This window comes from Tenebrio molitor, chromosome 4, assembly GCF_963966145.1.
Source record: "Tenebrio molitor chromosome 4, icTenMoli1.1, whole genome shotgun sequence".
Taxonomy (NCBI): Eukaryota; Metazoa; Arthropoda; class Insecta; order Coleoptera; family Tenebrionidae; genus Tenebrio; species Tenebrio molitor.
In genome coordinates this window covers 24,740,184-24,762,705 of record NC_091049.1, presented here as the reverse complement: position 1 = coordinate 24,762,705, position 22,522 = coordinate 24,740,184, and the positions used below count along the sequence as shown (strand labels likewise).

General features: G+C 32.4%; 1 protein-coding gene and 2 long non-coding RNA genes across 7 annotated transcripts in view; 2 read left to right on the top strand and 1 right to left on the bottom strand.

The window, feature by feature from the left end:
- Nucleotides 1-13,078, top strand: part of LOC138128547 (uncharacterized) — a 37,994-nt gene extending 24,916 nt beyond the window's left edge. For 4 of the 5 annotated variants that reach the window (XM_069044753.1, XM_069044749.1, XM_069044748.1 and 1 more), the window contains exons 3-8: nucleotides 3,875-4,087; nucleotides 7,503-7,799; nucleotides 7,853-8,183; nucleotides 8,335-8,579; nucleotides 8,635-8,730; nucleotides 12,104-13,078. In XM_069044753.1, coding sequence (XP_068900854.1) covers nucleotides 3,875-4,087; nucleotides 7,503-7,799; nucleotides 7,853-8,183; nucleotides 8,335-8,579; nucleotides 8,635-8,730; nucleotides 12,104-12,252 — 1,331 coding nt within the window. In that variant the 3' untranslated portion in view covers nucleotides 12,253-13,078. The remainder of the gene's footprint in view (nucleotides 1-3,874; nucleotides 4,088-7,502; nucleotides 7,800-7,852; nucleotides 8,184-8,334; nucleotides 8,580-8,634; nucleotides 8,731-12,103) is intronic. The other variant, XM_069044751.1, reaches the window with a different exon arrangement.
- Nucleotides 9,159-9,876, bottom strand: LOC138128556 (uncharacterized). Its single transcript, XR_011158767.1, has 2 exons — nucleotides 9,791-9,876; nucleotides 9,159-9,733 (listed from the first exon to the last, which is right to left on the bottom strand). It is a non-coding gene; the product is annotated as an uncharacterized lncRNA (long non-coding RNA).
- A 5,501-nt stretch (nucleotides 13,079-18,579) lies between the features above and the next one.
- On the top strand, nucleotides 18,580-19,452 carry LOC138129716 (uncharacterized). The gene is made up of 2 exons (XR_011159355.1): nucleotides 18,580-19,056; nucleotides 19,124-19,452. It is a non-coding gene; the product is annotated as an uncharacterized lncRNA (long non-coding RNA).
- The last annotated feature ends 3,070 nt before the right edge of the window (nucleotides 19,453-22,522 follow it).

The window sequence follows — 22,522 nt, the reverse complement described above, 5'->3', positions numbered from 1 at the left end:
AATGACCTACTATCGTGCGCCAGTCCGAATTCAATTTGTCTTATTAAAATATATTTTAGAATATTAACTTTACTTATTGAATAAACATCAGAAGACTGAAAATTTAAAAAAGAAATATTTCATTGAAAAAAAAAACTAGCTTTACAGTACACAACCCTTGTCTTACTGCTCTGCACCATATCATTGAGTACAAGATGAACTTCTTGCTTAATATTGCAATGCAAATGCAAGTCTGCTGTAACTTTTCTGGGACGCTGCCTCATCAACTTTCTTGATGATGTTTTAGTTGCACCACCACCACTTTGACACTGTGTTTTTGCTAACTCCTAAGCATCTCGCAGTGACCTTTAAGAAAAATACTTTTAACCCTTGACTAATCTGACCTAATCAATGATGATGTCAATAAAGTTATGATATAATATTATTTTGTGTTATAAGGTATGAAAAGCAACCTCCAGTGAACTTTCAGTTGTAAGTTTTTCATTTGTGAAAAATGAATAAGCACTTGCATCATCGGCTGAGCTGCTGGGTTGCCAGCTACAGTCAAATAGCTTCGGGTTGCCTACAAAACAGTTCTAAAGCAATATCTCGAGCAATATAATTAAATTAAAAATATTATCTTCATACCTTTGCATCAGTCTAGATATTTTTCGTGATATCACTAAAGGGATTCATGTTTATAAATAGAAATGTCACTTAAAAAAGGCACTCGAAGGTAAATAATAGGGAACTTATAGAACACAAACAAACTAAAACAACAAACTAACTAATCTTAAAAACTTAGAAAGTTTAAACACCACAAAAAAAATAGTTAACCAAGAAATAACGAACAAAACACACATTACTCGGAGGTTAACAATACAGAACTTAGTCAATACAAACCAACAAACTAACTTATCCCAGATAATTGAGAAGTTTTAAACACAACAAAATACCTCACTTGAAGGCGAAAGAGCAAATAGACCACACACGGTGTTGACGATTCAAAATGACAGCGGCAACGACAACAGCTGAAATTTGACAATTTGCTGTGACAGCATAAATTGGCGTAGGATTACAATGCCCGCGAAATTATTTCAAAGGTACCACCACAATAATTTATTTTATTACATTTTTTTGTATTGTATTCTAGTGCATTTTGTAGTGTTGGGTTACAAGCCTACAATTTAAACTCTCTCAATCTCTCGCTGGACGGAGTTTAAATATTTCGTTTCAATTCAATAACCACTACAATAATTTACATAATTTTTCACTGAGAGTCTTTTCAAACATTTTGGAAAAATTTGGTGTCATTGAAATCATGAAAACATCACTGGTTTTTTAAATAAATGAAATTTTATATTAAAGTGCAAGATGATATCGTCACAAGACGTAATAGGCGTGTTCATAGTGTGCCTGTTCATTTGTCAATGAGAACCCACGTCAATCTACGTTGCATAGCATAGTGTGGCATGGCGTGGAGCAAGTGGGTTCCCGGCATTAGATACAACTGTTAACTCGCCGTTTCATATTTTGTATTGAATTTTGAAGCGTTACTTTGACAATTCAAATCAAGGTGTCAACAGTTTTGCCAATCTAATTTTAAAGTCATAGCCTACTTTCATTATAAATTCATTAGATGATCTCACGGTATTAACGAAGCCTGACATCAAATACTCTCTCCTTGACGAAAACGGGTTTTCCCAATCGTTAATTGCAAAATGATCACGTCTCTCGCGGTAAGGAATTTTAAACAAATTAAATGAAAGATTTTGAAAAGAAAGTTTTGTTTTCTTTAAATAAACTTTCAATTTTTTTTTATTTCGGTGCAAATAAAGAACTGGCCATGGTGGTGAAATAAAATTTTTCCTACAATCGATGTAGAAAGTAGGTTTTTGCGCTTGCATTTGACAACGCAAAGTTGACGTTTTCCGAGGACTGTCACTTTGTCGCTCACGCGCGAAAAAATGTACAAACTCTCGCTCTTCGATTATTGTAACTAGTGACAACGAATAGACAGAAAGAATTGTTGTGTCAGTTTGTGTCGGTGATCTTTGTGTTTTTACAAAAAACATTGCTCAAAAGCCTGTAGAAGGAAGGGAAACTGTTGAGGAAGCGTTTTCGTGTACACCTCCCGAAATTGTAAGTGCAGCAAAAGAACCAGAATGCACACTTCCAGAGCATGGATTACTTTTCAAAAACCGTAATTATTGTACTTTTAATATCAATATTGTGAATAATTAGTTTCTGATTTTAAGAAGGTATTACATTGATTTGGTCCAAATAAAATAATAATGTAGTAGTCATAGTTGCGATTGTCGGAAAAATCTTGTGTGTGTTGCGAGCGCAAATGTACATTGTTGAGTTCGAGAAAATCTCTCAATCGACAATGTATCACTTTGCGCTCTTAATACACACATAGCTATTGAGTGCAAATAAAAGTTAAAGAATTAGAAAAATAATTTATGTTCAAATTTACAATACGTGGACACAAAATGACTACTTTTGGTATTTACAGATGGAAGATGTGATTAAGACTTCAAAACCCGAATTTTTTGTGGTGATTCCTTTGTTCATTCACAAATAGTCCATGACGAAAATGGCGAATTAGTTCTGTTCGTTTCCTAATTCGTTATTTTATCAACCAGAATAGCTTTTCCAACATTTCAAAAATTTTCTCTGCAACTGTTTTTCCACCACAGTGTTGAATGGTTTTAGTTAATTTAAGCCTACTTAAACGAAGAGCTTTGTTCGGTTTTCTTCGTGATCCACAATTTGTTAAATCAAGACTGACTTAGCTTAAATGAGGACCGCGAAGAGACCATGGACCGGAAGGCATGGGTTGGATCAACGAAAGGGGTACCACTTCAAGCAAGTGGGTTTCACGACACGACACGATACAATTCGTGGTCTTGACACAACGATGGCCAATGTCCCTCATCGGCAGAGGGCTTGTCAACTCCTACTTTGAACGACATTGTGAGATGTTTTACACAAAACAAGCAATCAAAGAGGGTGCAAATATATTTTTTTTAATTTGAACTAATCTAAATTACACGCTGAAACGAAACCAAACAAATAACCCAAACAAAATGAAACAACTAAAATTACGTATTTATAGCACCCAACAACCATACTAAATTTACATAATTTGTTGTTGATTTACAAATCTGAAAATGTCTCTATCTGGCTATACAATAGTATATTATACACCAAGGTGAAGAAGTTTATGATTATAGCCAGAGCGCCAAGGCGCGAAGGCTATAAGGGACTTCTTCACCATGGTTTATATACTATTTTTTCCACTACTAATTACGTAAAAACCTTTTCTGATAGTGATAATAATTATTAATCAAATAATTTTGTCTGATGCGACGATCCGAGTTCTCATTTTTCAACGGTTGCTATGAAAATCGTCTACGTTAACCAATGAAATCAACGAAAATCTTTCGTTGCTATTGACCTTGGTTAATAATGAAAGTTATTATTAACGTTGGGAGAGAAATTCTACTTCTGGGGTCGGTTCCAGAGTCGGTAATGAAGCTTTCTGAGACTAGTAGTGGAAAATAATAATTATACATGAAGAAAACAAACAGATATCGAGAAACATAAAATTTACAACTAACAAAAATTTCGCTCCCAGTAAATGGTTGTTAAGGATGTTTCGTAGAAATTAGCGAAAATCAAAGAATCTCAATTTAGCGAACCTATGCGACCTAATACAATATTATAATGAGCTGAGGATGGAAAACAAAACACGCTAAAAATAAATCACGTTAAGATAAACAAAATCGATAACGTAACACCCACTTTTCTATTATCGTCAATGATTCCTTTCTTGTAATATAATGAAACTGTTAAAATGTGTCTTCTATTTATATTTCCTTAATTTCAGCTGTGAACAGTAACATTATTACGTTACAAAATAACAGTTACGTAACTTGTGTATCTGCAAACATTAGCTCACCTATTTTTGTTACACCTCTGAATACTACCGTTAACGGATATATATCAAGCATCTTAGAAACAATCGACTGGACGTCAGATAACTGGATTTCACCAAATGAAAGGGTTGTTGGAAGTCTTATTGTTGATAAAAGATGGGAAGGTAAGCATGTTTATATCAGTATATATATTTTTCGTATCCCACCTCCACCCGGCGGCACGGCAATTTTGCCGGAGTACATACACTATTACGGATAATACTATCAAGTAATAGTGCAGTGCTTATCAACATAATTACCGGCGTCTCGCCTCCGCATTTTGACTTTTTTGTGTTTTATGTTCTGTGTCAATGTTAAGGAATTTCCTCACGATGTGACATGAGTATAATAATATACCTTTTTGAATTTCAACCACCAATGTATTCTCTAAGTCCAAAATTTTTAAATTTTTAAAAAGAGATTGGGGTACTATTCCTGTTGCTGAAATTATAAATGGTAAAATCGAAATTTTTTCTAAACACCAAAGATTTCTCATAGCAACGGAGAGTTCTAAATATTTATTAATTTTTGTATTATATGTCTGTGTTATATTGTGTGAATTTGGAACAGCTATATCTAAAAGATATGCTTGCTTTTGTTGTTTATTTAAAATAATAATGTCTGGTCTGTTATGCTGAATGTGAATGTCAGTTAAAACTGTCCGATCAAAATATAATTTGTAATTGTCATTTTCTAAACAACTTTCTGGTTTATAAATGTAATGTGGTTGTGTATCCTTTAATAAATTGAATTTAACTGCTAAATTCATGTGTATAATTTTTGCGAATATATCATGACGTTTTTTATATTCGCTTTGAGCCAAAACGGTGCAAGAAGAAATGATATGTTCAATGGTTTCCCCTTCAGTTCCGCAAATCCTACATTCATCGATGATCGATTGTAAACCGCATATGTGTTTTTTATAATTTCTTGTATTTATAACACGATCTTGTATTGCAAATATAAAACCCTCAGTCTCAGGATGAATATTTGATTTTTTAAGCCATGCATGAGAAGCTTGAATATTAATTTCTGGCTGTTCTAGCTCTTTAAAATATCTCCTATGTAAAGACTTTTGTTTTATATTTGCTATAGTGTCAGGTATATTTGGCTCAACAATATCTGAAATTATATTATCAATAGTAATACAACGAGTGGGTACGAAATTGCCGGAAATTTTCGATCTCAGATACGAGTATTTGTTTCGGCGACAATTTTCACGAGTGAGCGAAGCGAACAAGTGAAAATTGTCTTAAGAAACAAATACGAGTGGTCTGAGGAGAAAATTTCCGGCAATTTCGTACCCACGAGTTTGTATTCGGCATGACAATTCACCGAGCGAAGATTGAAAAATTCAATAAAATAGAAAATAAAATATCCTAGTAGAAACATTTTGTTGGAAATTTTTGGCGGCAATTTTCACTAGTGAAAATTTCCGGCGGCAATTTTTTTAAAACAAACGTGATTGGTCCGTACTGATCAATTTCGTAAATCTGATTGGTCGAGAGAATGCGAGTTGAATTGTCACTTAAATTTAAAGGTGTGTAACCTTTATCCGCTGAAACCAAAGCATTAAAAAAAGTGTTATCACGAGCTCTATTGAGAAAATAATTTTTTAGTGAAGTAATTTGATTATGTTGTAGAAGTTCTAGATTTGAAAAACCCCTACCACCATTTTCGCGTGGTAAATTAAATCTTTCGATAGCAGATTTGGGGTGATGTTTACAAAATTTTGTAAAGAGAACTCTAGTTTGAATATTTATATTCTGTAAATTAGTTTTGGACCATTTTATAATACCAAAAGAATAGGTCAACAATGGAACAGCATATGTATTAACTGCTTTAATTAAATTATTACCGTTTAATTTTGATTTTAAAATAGATTTAATTCTTAAATAAAATTGTTTTTCTAAATTTTCTTTTATAATTGAATGTTGAATATGATTTGATTGATTAATACCTAAATATTTATAAAATTCTCCTTTATTTAAATTTTTAATGATTTCTCCTTCTTTAGTTATATATTCTAAATTTTCGTAATGACCGCGACATATTGATTGCGTTTTACACTTATCAATACCAAAACTCATGCTAATATCATTTGAGAAATTTTCAGTTATTGTTAATAAAGATAAAATGTGATTCTTTTTAGATGCATAAAGTTTTATGTCATCCATATAAAGAAGGTGATTTAATTTTGATAGTGTGGTATTATTATGTCTAATATTAAAACCGTATCCAGTGCTATTTAATAGATTTGTCAAAGGATTAATGGCTAGACAAAACCATAAAGGACTTAAAGAATCTCCTTGATAAATTCCCCGTTTAATTTGAATAGGCTCGGATTTTAATTTAGTATTGTTTATTGATAAATTTAAAGTAGTTCTCCAAAATGTCATTACATGTGATAAAAAGTTAATCAAATCCAAATTAATTTTATAAATTTTAAGAATTTTAATTAACCATGAATGTGGTACTGAATCAGGCTTTTTTATAGTCTATGAATGCGGTATAAATATTTCTATTATTTTTTCTAGCTTGTTCCATTATTACCGTATCTATTATAAGTTGTTCTTTGCAACCAAAACACTCCTTAACACAACCTTTTTGTTCTTCATTAAGTATATTTAATTTTTGACAATGGTCGTAAATTATTACTTTAATGCAAGATGTCATAATTTTATAAATTGTAGGTAGACATGTGATTGGCCTATATTTTGATGGATTTTTAGTATCGGAATCTTTTGGTTTCAGATATGTTATACCATGGGCCAAAAACTCTGGAAATGTGTTAGGTTCCCTAATAAATCAGTTAAAGTGATCAAGTAAGCATTTATGAATACAAGTAAATTTTTTTAACCAAAAGTTATGAATTTGGTCACCTCCAGAGGATTTCCAATTATGTGAACTATTAACATTTTTAACTAGAATTTCAAGGCTAATTTGAATATTATGTGGATTATTATTATCTGGTATCTCATTTTCTAAATTAGGAATCCATTCTGCCTGATTATTAAATTGAACTTCATTTGACCATATGTTTGACCAGAATTCTTTAATTTCATTTATATTTGGTATACCATTATTATTTTGAGTTTTATTATCTGCTAAATTTTTGTAAAACAACTTCTCATTATTTCTAAATAGTTTGTTTTCAAATTTCCGTTGTTTATTATTTTTATATCTTTTTAATCGTTTAGAATAAATATTCAATTTTTGTAATAAAGTGTCTTTAATTTCTATTAATGTTTCATTATATTCGTTATATTTTAAACAATGTATTCTGTTTTTATTTAAAATCGATTGAATACAGTTATTTATATCAGTATTCTTAAGCCATATTTAGACAGCAAGACAATGTAATTTTTAAACTTTTGTATCTACTGTATTGGGCGACGTACAAAGAACGACTCAAACACACTTCTTTCAACTAGCTCTTGAAAACACTTTTTCAGTTATTTCAATAATTAATACAAAGAATAAAAATATACAACCCTTTATTAATGTTATTAAGTATGTAAATGTGCGATTATTTTTCAGATCTTTCTACAATCAAATCAAATTATCAAATGTTTAACTCGACCAAGTCCATCTCCTTTTCTTTGTACGTGCATTCGGTTACGAAGATAGAAATTTCTATAAACGATGATCAAAATTTGGATTACCACAATATTGATATAAAAAATATCAAGAAATGGAATCATTACGCAATCTCCGTACACAATAACAACGTGTACGTTTTGGAAAATGACCAGATAATAGGAACCATACTTGATTTTAACCCTTACGAGTTTATCATTAAAAGCAAAGAAGACATATTTTGGAAAATACACAATTGTAAGATTTTGGATTGTTGATGTAATTAAATTATTTAAACTTGTATTTTGTAGATTCTTCTATATGGGCAAATGAAACCACCAAGCAACAACCCACAGTTTTATTGGTTCCTAGTATAGAAAAGTTATCCTACGTAGTATTCTACGTATCATTGTGCAAGGCTTGCTTCTTAAAAATAGTTGTATTTGGTACTAATAATCACACAACATCGATTTATCCTAGACATGAGTCTTCATCTATTTTAAAGTCCTGGCGAGAACATGTAATAGAAATTCAACCTTTTCAAGAAACCAAAATTGAATTCTATAGAAGGACTAGAGGATTTGAGGATTATGGGCTATGGGAAGTTGACATCAGACGGTATTCTGGTAAAACACAATACAGGTAATTACTTTACTGTATCTTTTTACCATTGTTCGTTTGTTGTTATCTTTTGGTAAATTTAATTTGCTAAATCAAGACAAAAAAATTGTCATAAAATTCAAACAGAAATTAATGGACCAAGAAAAATGTTTCTACTAGAAAATATTCACAGATTAGATTCTTCAAATTTGACAACATATGCATGTCAGAGTTTGGATGATTTGGAATCTGAAGATGAAAGCAATGGAACTATGAATACAGCCTTTGATTGTGAACCTGGAAAATTAGGAAAATATTGTAACATGAGTTGTAACAACGTTCTAGGCAATGAATTTGAATATTGTGAAAAGCACCGAATTTGTCAAGGTTCTCAGTGCGGTTGCGCTTGGGGATACCAAGGATCCTTATGTCAGCAGAGTAAACTAGACAAATTCATTTGAATGGCGGAATAAAATAATTAATCATGTTGCAGGTTGTGAAAATGGAAGCTGGGGATTTTCCTGCAGCAACAAATGTGATGCATTATGTACGAGTGATGGATGTGATAAAGTTACAGGAAGATGCAATGGTAAATAAAAATAGTATTTAACAGTTAGTCTGAAACTCTAATGATAACAGTTGAAATAATATTGAATGGACATATGATAATATCCTCGGGGAACTAAGGTTGTAGGGTTATATTCCAGTTTGCAGTAAAAAAAAATCAACACTTTATAGTGACAGCTATTTCATTTTATTAAAAGGTTATTTTCGTGAGAGACCGGGTTATTTATTGTTGACCGGAGCGGTTAAATGAACCAACGGAGTGGTATGAGTTAACGCGAAAACGTACCGGTTATTAGAAATTTAGGTTATGGGATGGGTTAACGTCAAAGTCAAAGCTTCAAGTCAAAAGCATGGACGGTGCACGGGGCTGTTTTTTTTTAATTTTTATTTGACGGTAATCTGGAAGAAATTATTAGAATAAATACATGATTTTATGTCGTAAATCAAAGAGAAACTTCATTAAGCTGTTTATTAAAGAAAGAGTAATTCATGTTCGACAAGTTTGTGTATAAACGACTACACGGAATTAACATTTTATCAACTGTTCAGACTAAAGAAAGAAACATTTTAAAGCCTACTCAAGGTGCTACTAGAACATGATGAACAGCAGTTAATCAAAAAAAGTACAGAGGAGGAAATTATCCAGTGTAACCTGAGAAATCTTTTGGTGTTTCTCTGGTACTTATCTAAACAGGATACTTTGCTTGCAATATCCGATCGTTTTGATTTGGTACCTTCAACGATTATGCAAATAGTCAACGTTTTTTTATACATTTTGAACAGCTTAAAAAATCACATTTTTTGGCCAAAAACCATGGTATTTCCATCAGCTGTATCCATTATTAGTTAAATGTATACAGAGCACCTATTCGATATAATAATGCATAATTCCACAAACTTCACTTGTACTCTTCCATAAACAATCAGTTTACAGGTTAGGTGTTTAGGTGGTTATGCCGGCAAAGCGTTTTTAAAAAAGGATGGAAACATACCGGGATCACTTCAACAGATCGTGACCTGTTGAACTGAAATTATAACCAGGTTAATATCAATGACGTATTTGATGACGTCACTGCAGATACCGCTCAATCACAAAAATACACTGGTTTCAGATACCGAAAAACCATTGGATACCTGGTCTCTCACGAAAATAACCTTTAAGGCACGAGATACACAAGACATTGACAACCGAGTTTTTACTCGATGCACACCTCCTGCACAGAATAGAGCACTGTACAGTGACACCAAGTTAAACCACGAAACCACCACTTGCATTTTGAGGTTATATCTGTACATATTGCACATTTTCGTGATAATAAAATGGAATAGTGAATTTTAGTGATTTCACTTGAATTCCACAATTAAAAAGATTAGGTTAGGTTAGCTTACCGCGGCGCTTCTATGCAGGTTGCTGCTGAGCTTGTGCAGCTGATTTGCTTAATGAAGCATGATGTAAAGTTTAGAACCCGTTCGAAATTTCAAACACTCGTCGTTCATTTATTCCACGTTGAACGATGATGCTTTACGCTGTGTACTTCGTAGCATATAAAGGCATGAATTCAAAATTTTACTTTATGAAGCGTACTTCATAAATTTTTTCTGTGTATCTCCTGCCTACAACACAAATTTCGATTTTGTAATTTGGGATTTGCACGCTTTACATCTCTTCCAAAGCGCAACACACCTTTTGGCATCGTAAAATATTATTTCTCATAACATTATGTTTCATATGCACATAAATAGGTATCTATGTAATCCTATTCTAAATATGTTCTATTGTTTGTTTTAACTCTATGAATCTCAATGCTCTGATTAAAAAAACAAACACTACATCTTTTGCTAAAGTAAAGTAAAATTGCTTTAAAAAAATTGTCCTCTGCAAAAACATTCTCCACCGAAAAATATTTTGTTTGGTTTTATTTCTTATTTGTTAGATTTCTTACCAGTTTAACAGACTTCTCCAGATGAGAACTTTCATTTCTAGTTCTCATAATTACCTCGAGTTCTTTCTCGATCTCGATCGAAGTTAAATGGAATGATTCAATAATTTTTTTATAACCGTTAAGAAATATTTTTCGCATTTTATACAGTAATGACCTATATTACTGTACTCCAAATTGTACAGTAATAGGAATAGGTCACTTTACAGCATAGCAACCATTACTGTACGATTTTGAGTCTCGCTAACGCTCGTACTTAAACTTGGAACCTAGGAAACTTCCTCTTTTCTGAACTCGTAATCTCTAATCTACTACCGTGCTATCGACAATAACAAAAAAATCGAGATGGCCTTGATTAATATGCTTCAGTTGGCAACGCGTAAACATTTTATTCAAATGTCATCAGATGTCATTACACTTGGATTAAAAAAAACAGAACACGCCAAAAAAAATGGATACAATTTTTTTGGTTTTTTTTAATAGTTTAAAAACGGTTTATTAGAAATCGGTTAGAATTATTTGAGGGTATGTCAATTTATAAATAAATAGGTTAGACTTTAACAAATTATATGTTTTATAGGTCATTAACATTGCAAGAAAAAATGATTTTTTTTAATCCAAATGTACAATAATAACTATCATTATTAATTATTGACTATTAAAATTTGCTATTACAATATGTTTACTTTAGAGCAAAAAATTTTCATTGTGCAGTGTTACTTCAGAAATTGAGAAAGATTTGAGAACGGCGAGGAATTTCAACAAAAGTTTCCGAACTTTCAAGGCACTTACCAACAACTTGCCTTGATTATTTTGTTTTTCTATATCTACCTGAAAAACAACGTGTTCAAAAACAGGCCTGGCACAATTCCCGAATTAATGCAAGCAATTATTGATACCTGCAATTTAATTGATGTCCGGACTTTGTAAAGATAATTTGAAAACATGAAGCGAAGAGTAACATTGTGTAATAAATTAAATAAATAAAAAAATAAATTCGACCGACAGGTCACACATAATTTACTCCTTTATGAAAATCAAGATTTCAATGTTCTCCTATGATGTTCTCAAAACCATTAACCTAATTTTTAAGACTGACATCTGATAATTGAAATCTTAACGAATTGCCAATTGAAATTTTTGGTCACAACCAACTCTAATTTTTTTTTCGATCTTACAGTAATATAAATAACTAAAAAGTAATAATATTTTATTATTAAATTAATATTTGCTTTAGTGTGTGATGATGGAGGGAGCAGATCCTGTGATATTCAATGTCCAGCTTGCAAAAAATATAAAAAGTCCACGGAATATTCCAAAAATAAGATTTATTTCTAGAGTTATCAGATCTCTTTTGTCGATACAAAAACCCACATGTAAAAATATGCAAACTTTGCTTAAGACTTCGCGAGATTTGTGGATTTTTACAAAATAATCCTCTTTTTTCCCTTACAGAAAATGTGAGGAAATCATCTGCTAACGTCCACTCCTCCTGGAAGGTCATGTTGACTATTGCCACATTCATCTCTCTAGCTAGGTCTTTACTAATAATTTCAGCTAACCATGGCAATACTGTAACGGTCCGAATAGGTTCGATAAATTAAGAATTTTAATTTTAAAATAATTTCAACGAAATATTTTAAATACTTTTACTTTGCAAAATTAGAATGCACTTTTATTACTGTTTAATGTGACTGCTTAATTTAAAAAAAATACATCATTTTTTAATTTCTTCTTTTTGTTTCTAAGCATGAGCACGGTTGTTTACATTTTCATATTTAAAATAAAAATCCCTATAAAACTGAGCAAAAAAAGTTAATAGTGCCATTTGAAAAAAAAAGTTGACTATTATTTGTCAAAAACAGAACTCAAGAACAAATATTGGATCAATTCAAATTGTAGCCCATTTAAAACGACTTTGTTTGACATATCATTTATTAAAATCGGATAAAAAATAAGGAAGTTATAGCACCAAAGGTTTTTCATAATACACCCGGTATGTATTTATCTATCGTTCTTCTTTTTTTTGTAGTTGCTTTTGCTTTGCAGTTGTGCTTATTGTTAGTTAAATAGAGTAAAAATCTAATTGTAAGTTAAACGTATATGAAGTAGCAGATTATTTTAATCTTGATTTTATTTTTATTTGTAAGGATTTCCACTTACACTTTTAAACTAAAAAATACCTTCTCATGTTTAAAAAGAGCCAACATATTTCTTTGAAATCAGTGTTTCATAAATCTTGGCATTAAAAAATTATATGAAAAGTGTAGGTATACTAATTAATTTGACTCTTTCCTACTGACTGAACTGAGATGAATATGATTTGAAAATCATTCGGCGCATATGCATATGATATACCTACTTACATTATACAGTGGTATTTTTGTAATATGTACCTAGTAATATAAATAAACTTTTCTTAATACATAATCACATTTTGGTTAATTCATTTTTACATTTTTTCTGAAAGCAGAAGATTATACAAGGTTATTCATGACGAATAAAGAAAGAAGAAATATTGTCCGCGTCCATATCCAGCTTTACTTTGCAATTGTATTGTGGGTTGCAATTTTCAATTCTACTATAGTGCTTGTGTATCTTCCTAAATAAACTGAACAAAGACACTACTTAAAGAAATTAATTGTCATATTGTGCCTGTCAATCACTAGACGGTCTCCGACAAATATTTTGAGTACTACCCCAGGTAATTCTTTTCTCCGAGACCGCCTAGTGATTGACAGGTACAATATCACAGTAAATTTCTTTAAGTAGGGTTTTTGTTCGGTTTATTTATGACTTAAGTCAGAATTCCTTAGGAAGATACAAGCACAATAGGACTTGAAGTACTTCTACTCCGCTCAGAAAAAAAAAAGAAACTTTACCTGTCTCTATGGAGATACTTAAAGGTGCGATTTGCGACCGTTTGAAGATAAAATTTATTAGAAATGAATTAACGACATCACGGAAAAGTCCACTCACTTCGTTCGGCAGTCAAACTACCAGCCTCAGCACAGAAAAGTTCATTTTTGCTCCTAATAACATAATACTATTTTTGGACTTTTGAGCAGTATTTTGGAACCATTCGATTTTTGACAAAAATGAGTAGCACAATGCTATGACGGTGCAAGTGTCATGACAGGAGATGTGAACGGACTTCAAGCACAGATCAAATCTCTAGCCCCGTTAGTACTTTTTACTTGCTGCTGTGCTTAAATGTCCTTTCGAAACAGAGAAGGTATTCACAGCATTTCGAGCAGCAAAATATTTTTTGCGACTCTGCCAGGCATTCAGTCTCTAAAATCCTAGTAAGGCTCTTGACGAAGAAATAAGCACCCTCCAACTACAATTTATGTTTCAACGAATTATAGGAATAGTACCTCATAGATGGGGTACTTTGTGGAAAAATACATGGCCTACTAAATCTGAACAGCGCTTTGCTTATTACGGCCGTAACAAACTATAATACATTCATTTTTGTTTTAGACCAGAGTAGGATATTTAAATTTTTTTAAATGTTGGTATCGGAGCTATGTCAAAATAACAAAATCAAAATTGTTCGAACTGCCAGTGTCAAATTTGACATTATTATTAAGTACTAGCTGACCCGACAGACGTTGTCTTGTCCAAATTTCAATACCTAAATTTGTTTGTGATCGTTTTGTGAATTTGTGAAAAGCTATTGGAAATGTATAAAGAAAGTAAAAATGAGGAATTTTACATGGGAGATGAATTCTATCGGCAGTATTCTACACTGCTGAAATGCTGGAAATGTGTGATGTGTCTGGAATGTGATCGAGTTGGAACCATGCGGTTTTGTTCCAGAATTTAAGTCACAATTTAAATAAGTCAGAATTGCATGTCTAAACAAATGATTTATTTTCTTCCATTAAATTTGAAATCACAATGAATCTCAAGCAGTTTTATTGGGTGATTCAAAATGATTGTGAATAAGTATTGCAACTATGTACGAAAATTTATGTGGCAATTGTGTGAATGGGATAGAGTTGACACTTGTATGACATTTCATAAGCGTGCATTTGATTTTTTTAATTCCATTACACATTGATTTGACAACTTTCAAAACTACGCGACCATGAACTGTCAAAGAAATGTCAACTCTATCCTACCCACACAGTTGCCACATACATTTTCGTACATAGTTGCCAGATTTATCCACAATTATTTTGAATCACCCAGTATTTACATTTCGATTGCAAGATTGATGTTCAAGTAAACAATCCGATTGGTTTGATTCCCAATTTCACAATCAGCTGTCAAATGACATTTGTGCATGTAGGCAAATAAATTGGGATAGAAATACATTTGTTGGACAGATCGCGAAACAACACAAAAGTAAAAGCAAATGTAATTTTATTTTAATTTACTGGATTGCGTTTTTTCCAGATTTTCCTTCAATTGAAAACAAAAAAAAAGCATCAAGTAAATATGTAGCTCCTATTGTCAGTTATGATCGAGAGTGCATACAAAAATTATAATTTTTGAAATTTGTCCGAATTTTCTGACTTTCCTTTGTGATTGGCCCGATTTTTTTTTTCCGAAAACTTATCTAAAACCCTAACAAACAAACCCAAAAAAATTACGCATAAATAGCTATTATTTCCACCTTCAGCCTTTAAATTTCGTTTTTTAATTGTTATTTATGTTTATAAAAATTTTGTAATGAAAGGCGGTGGGGCAATTATACCTACGTCGTCATGGTGTTGAGATAAACAACAAAAATACTGTCAGAAGTTTTGTGAAATTTGTTGCAAAAAGAAAGAAAAAAAAAAGAATGGCTTTAATGCCTGATGAAGACTTTGAAGGCGATTTTCTTGAAATGCAAGAAAATAACCACGGAATTACCAACGCTGCAAGTGCGGCTCTCTACTGATTCGATCCCAAAAGCGATATGAAAATGACTTGCGAAACGGATCAAAATGGATTATTAACAACAATTGATAGCTAAATTTGTTTGTGTTTGTAATAAACTTTAAAAAGATAGCTATTTATGTAACCAGTTAGGAAATGCGTTATTTTGTGTAACGAGTGGAATATTTGCGGGACGAGCGCAGCGAGATCCCGCAAAATCACACGAGTTACACAAAATTGCATTTCCAAACGTGTTACATACAAGATTTTTTCTAATTTTGACAAAAAAAGTTTCTTCAAACGGTAAACGAAGTAATGAATTTCATTAATAATTAATTATTATTGTGTTAAAATATCAAGTAGGTATGTAGGCACGGTTATTTTGCTTAAAAACAAAAAATATGACAGTGTCAACTGGTGATACAATAAATTTTTCCTAACCAGTTAGGAAAGATTTTACTTTTCGTAACCAGTTACGAAAAGTGAGACGTTTCCAAACGTCAATTAATTTTGAAAAGTGTCACTTTATATGTCAAAATTAGAAAAAATCATTTATGTAATTAGTTTTGATTATTTATTTTTTGATGAGCCTTGTAAAGTCTTTACAGGTCTCTTCTACGTGCCTGTTAAATATTACCGGGCTCTGCCTGTAATTACCCATTTACTTAGTTACCACAAATACCTATAAAGTGTCATTTACTTAGAAGGTGGAAATAAAAATTATAATTTTTGCAGTTTGCCCGAATTTTTCGACTTTCCTTTGTAATTGTCCCGATTTTTTTTTCCTGAAAACTTTTTCACGACTATAACGAACAAAACAAAAAACAAATAATAATGCATATCCATCACAAAAAAGCACTTTCAGTTTTTCCCGAATTTTCCAATTTTCCGGGCAACTTTTCCAGTTTTTCTTTACATAAAAACCTCATACGGATTATTACGAACATTAAAAAAAAATAATTTGCCAAATCGTTCCAGCCGTTCCCACAGAAAAAAGCACTTTCAGTTTTTCCCGAATTTTTCAATTTTCCGGGCAACTTTTCCGATTTTTTTTTCTTTTTAAACCACCCATGAAGTAAAGCGAACAAAATAAAAAAATAATTATTCAAATCGGTCGAGCCGTTTTTGAGTTTTAGCGAGACTAACGAACGGCAATTCATTTTTATATACAGTGTGTCCCAGAGTTGCGAAAAAGCGCCATAACTTGTTTGTTATTAAATATATCAACTTTTTCTTTTTTCTAGATGATATCTATGCTTCTACTGCATATTCGGAAAATATTGCGGTATATATACACGGTGTACCAATATTATAAAAACACTAAAGTTATGTTTTTTTAAATGGAACCTACCCAGTTTGATTTCATTTTTGGATTTTACGCTAAATTGTGAATCAAATCTGCACAGGTCGTTTTTACTTATCTGCCATCGTTTTTGATCAGTGGCGCTTTATTTACCAGAATTCCGAATTACAGGGGTCCTTTCGAAAATTCGTACCTTCCAAATAGTTGCACATAAATTAAAATAATTGACGCTGTTTTATTTCTGAACGTTTGCTGCATCTGCGAAGTGTTTACTCAATACCGTGCTTAGTCGCATATGCCTACTGCGATTTTTTAAATATAACGAACAAAAAATGTCAAAAACTCATTTTTTTCAAATGGCACCCCCCATTTATTATTGCACTGGTCGAAAGCTTTTTTGATAAGCTTTCCAACAGTATAGTCGAATGTGAAAATCTAGGGTGCTATCTTAAAATCAGTAAAAATCACTGAAATAATTAAATGTTTAATTGTTAAACACTGTTTTGTTGGTTGATTCATCTTTATGGAGTGACCATATTGTGTGATTATGTTTTGTTAGGCCTACTAGATTTTTGCATTGTCCTTTTAACGGAAAAATTGCACCAAATTTAGTGATTTTAGGATAGCGCCCTAGATTTTCAGATTCGACTATACAAAGCTTATATTGTTCAAAAGCTTGTCAAAAAAGCTTTCCACCAGTGCAATAATAAATACGGGGTACCATTTGAAAAAATTGAGTTTTTGACATTCTTAGTTCGTTATGTTTAAAAAATCGCAGTTGGCATATGCGACTGAGCAGGTTGTTGAGTAAACACTCAGCAGATGCGGCAAACGTTCAGAAATAAAACAGCGTCAATCATTTTAATTTATGTGCAACGATTTGGAAGGTACGAATTTTCGAAGGGACCCCTGAAATTCGAAATTCTGATAAAAAAAGTACCACTGATCAAAAACGATGGCAGATAAGTAAAAACGACCTGTATAAATATGATTAATAATTTAGCATAGAATTCAAAAATTAAATCAAACTGGGTAGGTACCGTTTAAAAAAACATAACTTTAGTGTTTTTATAATATTGAAACACACTGTATATATACCGCAATATTGTCTGAATGTGCAGTAAAAGCGTAGCTATCATCTAGAAAAAAGTAAAAGTTGATATCTTTAATAACAAACAAGGTATGGAGCTTTTTTGCAACTCTGGGACACCTGTATATAGATTAAGGTAAATTAGTTTTAAATTTGTGCAATATTTACATTTATCACTAAATACACACATTATTGAGTCCTCGAAACTAAAGTCCATTCATTTTGTATTGAACTTTTCAAGGTCAAATAATTTTATTTTTTTTCTTTGTACTATTGTAGTGATGTAGTGATGTAGTGATGACAATTTCAAATTATTGACTTTTCTCTTGTCAAAAATATGGCACCATCCACCATTCAAAAATTTAGAATCATCTCCCTTGATTCTGGGGGATTGTCCATGGGCCAAGTTGCCTTGTGGAAACCTTTTCAATTTTTCCTCCTTGGAATACATATCTCCTTCAGTTGTCCATTTTTCGTTATTTAACATTTTGCAATGATGAGATTGACAGTGACAGTGGTTGACAGTAGTAAAAAATAAGGTTAACCGTCCTAATGCTTGCTTTACAACTTTATGTCAGTCAACTGACTTTGACGATCAAAGTAATTTGTCCCCAATAGTAATTATGTTTTGTAAATAGTGACATGCAGGTAAACACCGTAAACGTTGAATTGAGCATTGCTAAATCACATTATGTTGGTTATATGCATGTCACTATTTACAAAACATAATTACAGTGCCAACATTTAAATTACTTGAAAAGTTCAATACAAAATGAATGGACTTTATGTAGTTAATTGGAAAATGATAATGCTTGGCTAAACTCCATCCATTTTCAATATACATTACTGTTAGGGAATTTTCTTTTTTTGTATTGCAATGAAAGTGTTTTATTTTTTCTAATATTGAACATTCAAAGCGGGCGTTTTGAATTTGTCAAAAAATTTGACACTGTCAGATTATAACTATTGAAAAAAATAGGATTAAGTAGCAATATCATGGTGGCCACAGACAGTGTTATAAAGAGAAAATGCCTCACTTTAGAGATAAAACAAAGTGTTCACCGATGTTTTAAAAACATTTGGGAAGTAAATGGTCCAAATTTGGGTAGGATGCCAGTTTTCCGCATGGTTGGGGAAATTTTTACCGTAAGTTGATAAATCCACTTTTAATTTAAATTGATCTATTTAAAATGTTAGCTTCAATCTCCTACAGATATCTGAAGGAAAAGTACGGAATAATTTCTGGATCGGGTGCACAGGCACAGAATGGAAACGACGCACGATGGAACAGTGAAGAAATATTTGCGCCGTTGTGGGCTTTTTTTAATTACAAGATCGCCGGCCTTCAGGCTTGACTTGAGAGGGTTTGCTCCTGAGCACTATTCATTTTGAATGTATCATGCTTCCACTCTGTGTCCTGCTCTGAAATCTTTTCGTTAAAATCTGTTTATGTTTATTAAGGTACACCTACTTGCTGGTTTCAATGCCGGTATTTAATATTAACCTGTAGATACCATATTTTAAGTAAAATATTCAAAACTAGTTTACTTTGCTTGATTGCGGGACTCGATTAGAGATTTGTCAAAAATGACAATAATCATACATTATAACCTCTTCAAAATACACATAATCTGAATTATTATCTGTGACATTGCATTTACAGTAGAAAAAAGTTGTATCCTATTACACCACAAAAGTTACTAAAATCACTAGATTTAGTAGTGTATATTGAAAATGGATGGAGTTTACATGGTCATGAATTTTGACAAGAAAGTGTAACCTCAAATATTATACATGATGTATATTGTCATTCAGCCACAGTCCTACCATACAACTCGCCAAATTTCCATAGCCTACTCTGGTCTAAAACAAAAGTGAATGCACTGTAAACTCCATCCATTTTCAATAACGATTTGTACGAAAATGACTTAATTACAATGAGTTGAATTTGAAATCAAATAAACAATTTATGAGTATAAAAGATAGTGGAATATGACAAAGAACTTATCGGTCTTATCGCGGGATAAGGCCTCGCCGTGATAAGACCGAGAAAAGAAAAAAAAATGGCTGTTTAACTGCTGGCGAGTGCTGTCCTTCTGGAGGCGGCGGGGACGACTGGATGGGGTCTGCACCAGAGTACCACTCCTTGATTCTGTGACCCACCTCGCACAGGCTCCGCTCCGACGAAGGGAAGGACGTGGACCAGCCAGAGAACCTCGTGTTAGAAAATCTGGCGATTTTGGAGACGTGGAGGAGATCCGTCGTGGGGGTGGAGCTGCCACCGTTCGCTTTCCGTCGACCTGTTCGCGTACATGTGCGTTTTAATTTGAGGTACCGCTTGCACCCGAAAGGGGAGAAAATGTTCAGCTAAATTTTTTACCAGGGGCCCAATTCTTGAAATCACTGGAAAATATTCGTTTGAGAATGTTTTTCCATAAATGAATTCCCAGTGGAATTTAAAATGTTCTCATATCTGTATTCTTGAACTGTTTGGAAAATGATTTCACATGAGAATTTAAAAATGCAATATGTTGACAATTTGGATCAAACGGATCTAATTTCGGATAAAGTCTTTGTGCTTGGGCAACCATTATTTGGATTGCAATGAATTCTTTTACAAACACAATTATGTATTAACAAAAGTGTCACATTTGACAGTCGAATTTGTCGCGAAAAGATTATTTTCCCATGATAAACACTAGGTGAAATAATTCTCCGGATTACTAGTGGAACAATCCGTCTGACATAAGTCCAGAATACACTTTTGCATTTCTCATGAGAAAATTTGCCTATTTTTCCAATGAGAATTAATTCCATCGATTCAAGAATTGGGCACCAGGCCGAAAAGGGAGAGTGATTTCGATCCGTACAGGGCGATTTGTCCCACAAGGGAACCTCTTGGCGGCGCGATCTCTTTATCCGTCCGTGACGAGCGGGGTGGTTCCTACCTGACTGGAACTGCACCGGAAACGACACCCCTATTTGACCCCACCAACCTTCACCCTCTGAACCTACGGCTTCTCGACTTCTCAACGGAACTCGCGTACCTCTTTAGTCCCGCGAAAAAATTTCCTTTTCGAACGTGCGGGCGCTTTCCGCAAGGAGTTGTCGGGGGAAATGCTTGGGTTTGCGCGGACTATTCAATTTGGTGTGATCAGGAATTTTTTAAAACGTAACAGTATGTACGGGGTCATTATAAATGTTTGTGACAACTAGTGGGCGTAGCGGCGCACCTAAATCATAGCGCACAGCCACCTATGATGGGACAATCATTTATAATGACCCTGTATTTGTAAAAAGCTCGTTGTATTTGTTTTTAGTTTGTACAGGGTTATTCACCGTAGAGTTCCAACGAAAATTTAATGTTATGCAACACTGTTCGTAGAGTCCGCACACTTTAAGGAGAACACGTTGAGTCATCCAAATCTGTGCGTGAAGTTTTGTCCAGTGGCGTATCACTTGCGTTCAGAAATGGGGGCATACCTACGTTTTTATTTGAATGATTGTGATACCGCTTTTATATCATGTTTCAACGAACAAACCATTTTATTAATAAAAGATTACAAACGCAAGCGATCAACGATGAGAATAAAACATTGTTAAGGGATATTTTTGAAAATATCTTGATATATTATTTATATTAATTAAGTAAATAAAAATATTTTAATAAGCTAACAGGAACTAATTTTGTCTCAATATATCTATCTCATTTTATTAAATTTGACATAAAGACAATTAATTAAATTAAAATTGTTAGTTATTAACTTTTTGCTAGATCAATTGTGTTATACAGTGAGCAGCAAAAGTATGGAATAAATTCATTAAAAATTAAACAATTTTTTTTTCAAAAAAATCTTTGGACAGATAAATTTTGGTTTATAAAAATACATATTTTAATACAAAATAAAATTCCAAGCAGTCAATTCTTTTCGAATTATGACATCATCGATAGTTTTTTTAAATAGAAACCCCCTATTTTTTTTTCTTGAATCTGATAGCCCTTTTAATTGTCTCAACGCCAGTATAAAAAGTTTGTTACCTTACATAAGGAAATTTTTGAGAAAAAAAAAATAAATTTGAAAAAAAAGAAATTTTATAACGAACAAAAACAAGTCAAAAACTGTGTTAGTAAGTACTTAAAATTATGGAATTAAATGTTCGAATTGCCATCCCCCAGCTTGTTGACAAGAAGCAAGTTTATGAAGAAATTCTCCCTGTTTTAGTTTTATCCCCGCACCCAATCAAAATTAAAATTTCTATACGTTGTGTTTCTGTTAAATGAGTCATTTTCGAAAACGTTTTGTAAAACAAATAACACATACGAATGAAATTGACATTAACATTTGACTGTTTGATTTACCTACTTGATTTTTTGACTTGTTTTTGTTATAAAATTTATTTTTTTCAAATTTATTTTTTTTTTCTCAAAAATTTCCTTATATAAGAAAACAAAATTCTTTAGACAATTAAAAGGGCTATCAGAATCAAGAAAAAAAATAGGGGGTTTCCATTTAAAAAAACTATCGATGACGTCATAACTCGAAAACAAATGACTGCTTGGAATTTTCTTCGGTACTAAAACAGGTATTTTTATAAACTAAAATTGACCCGT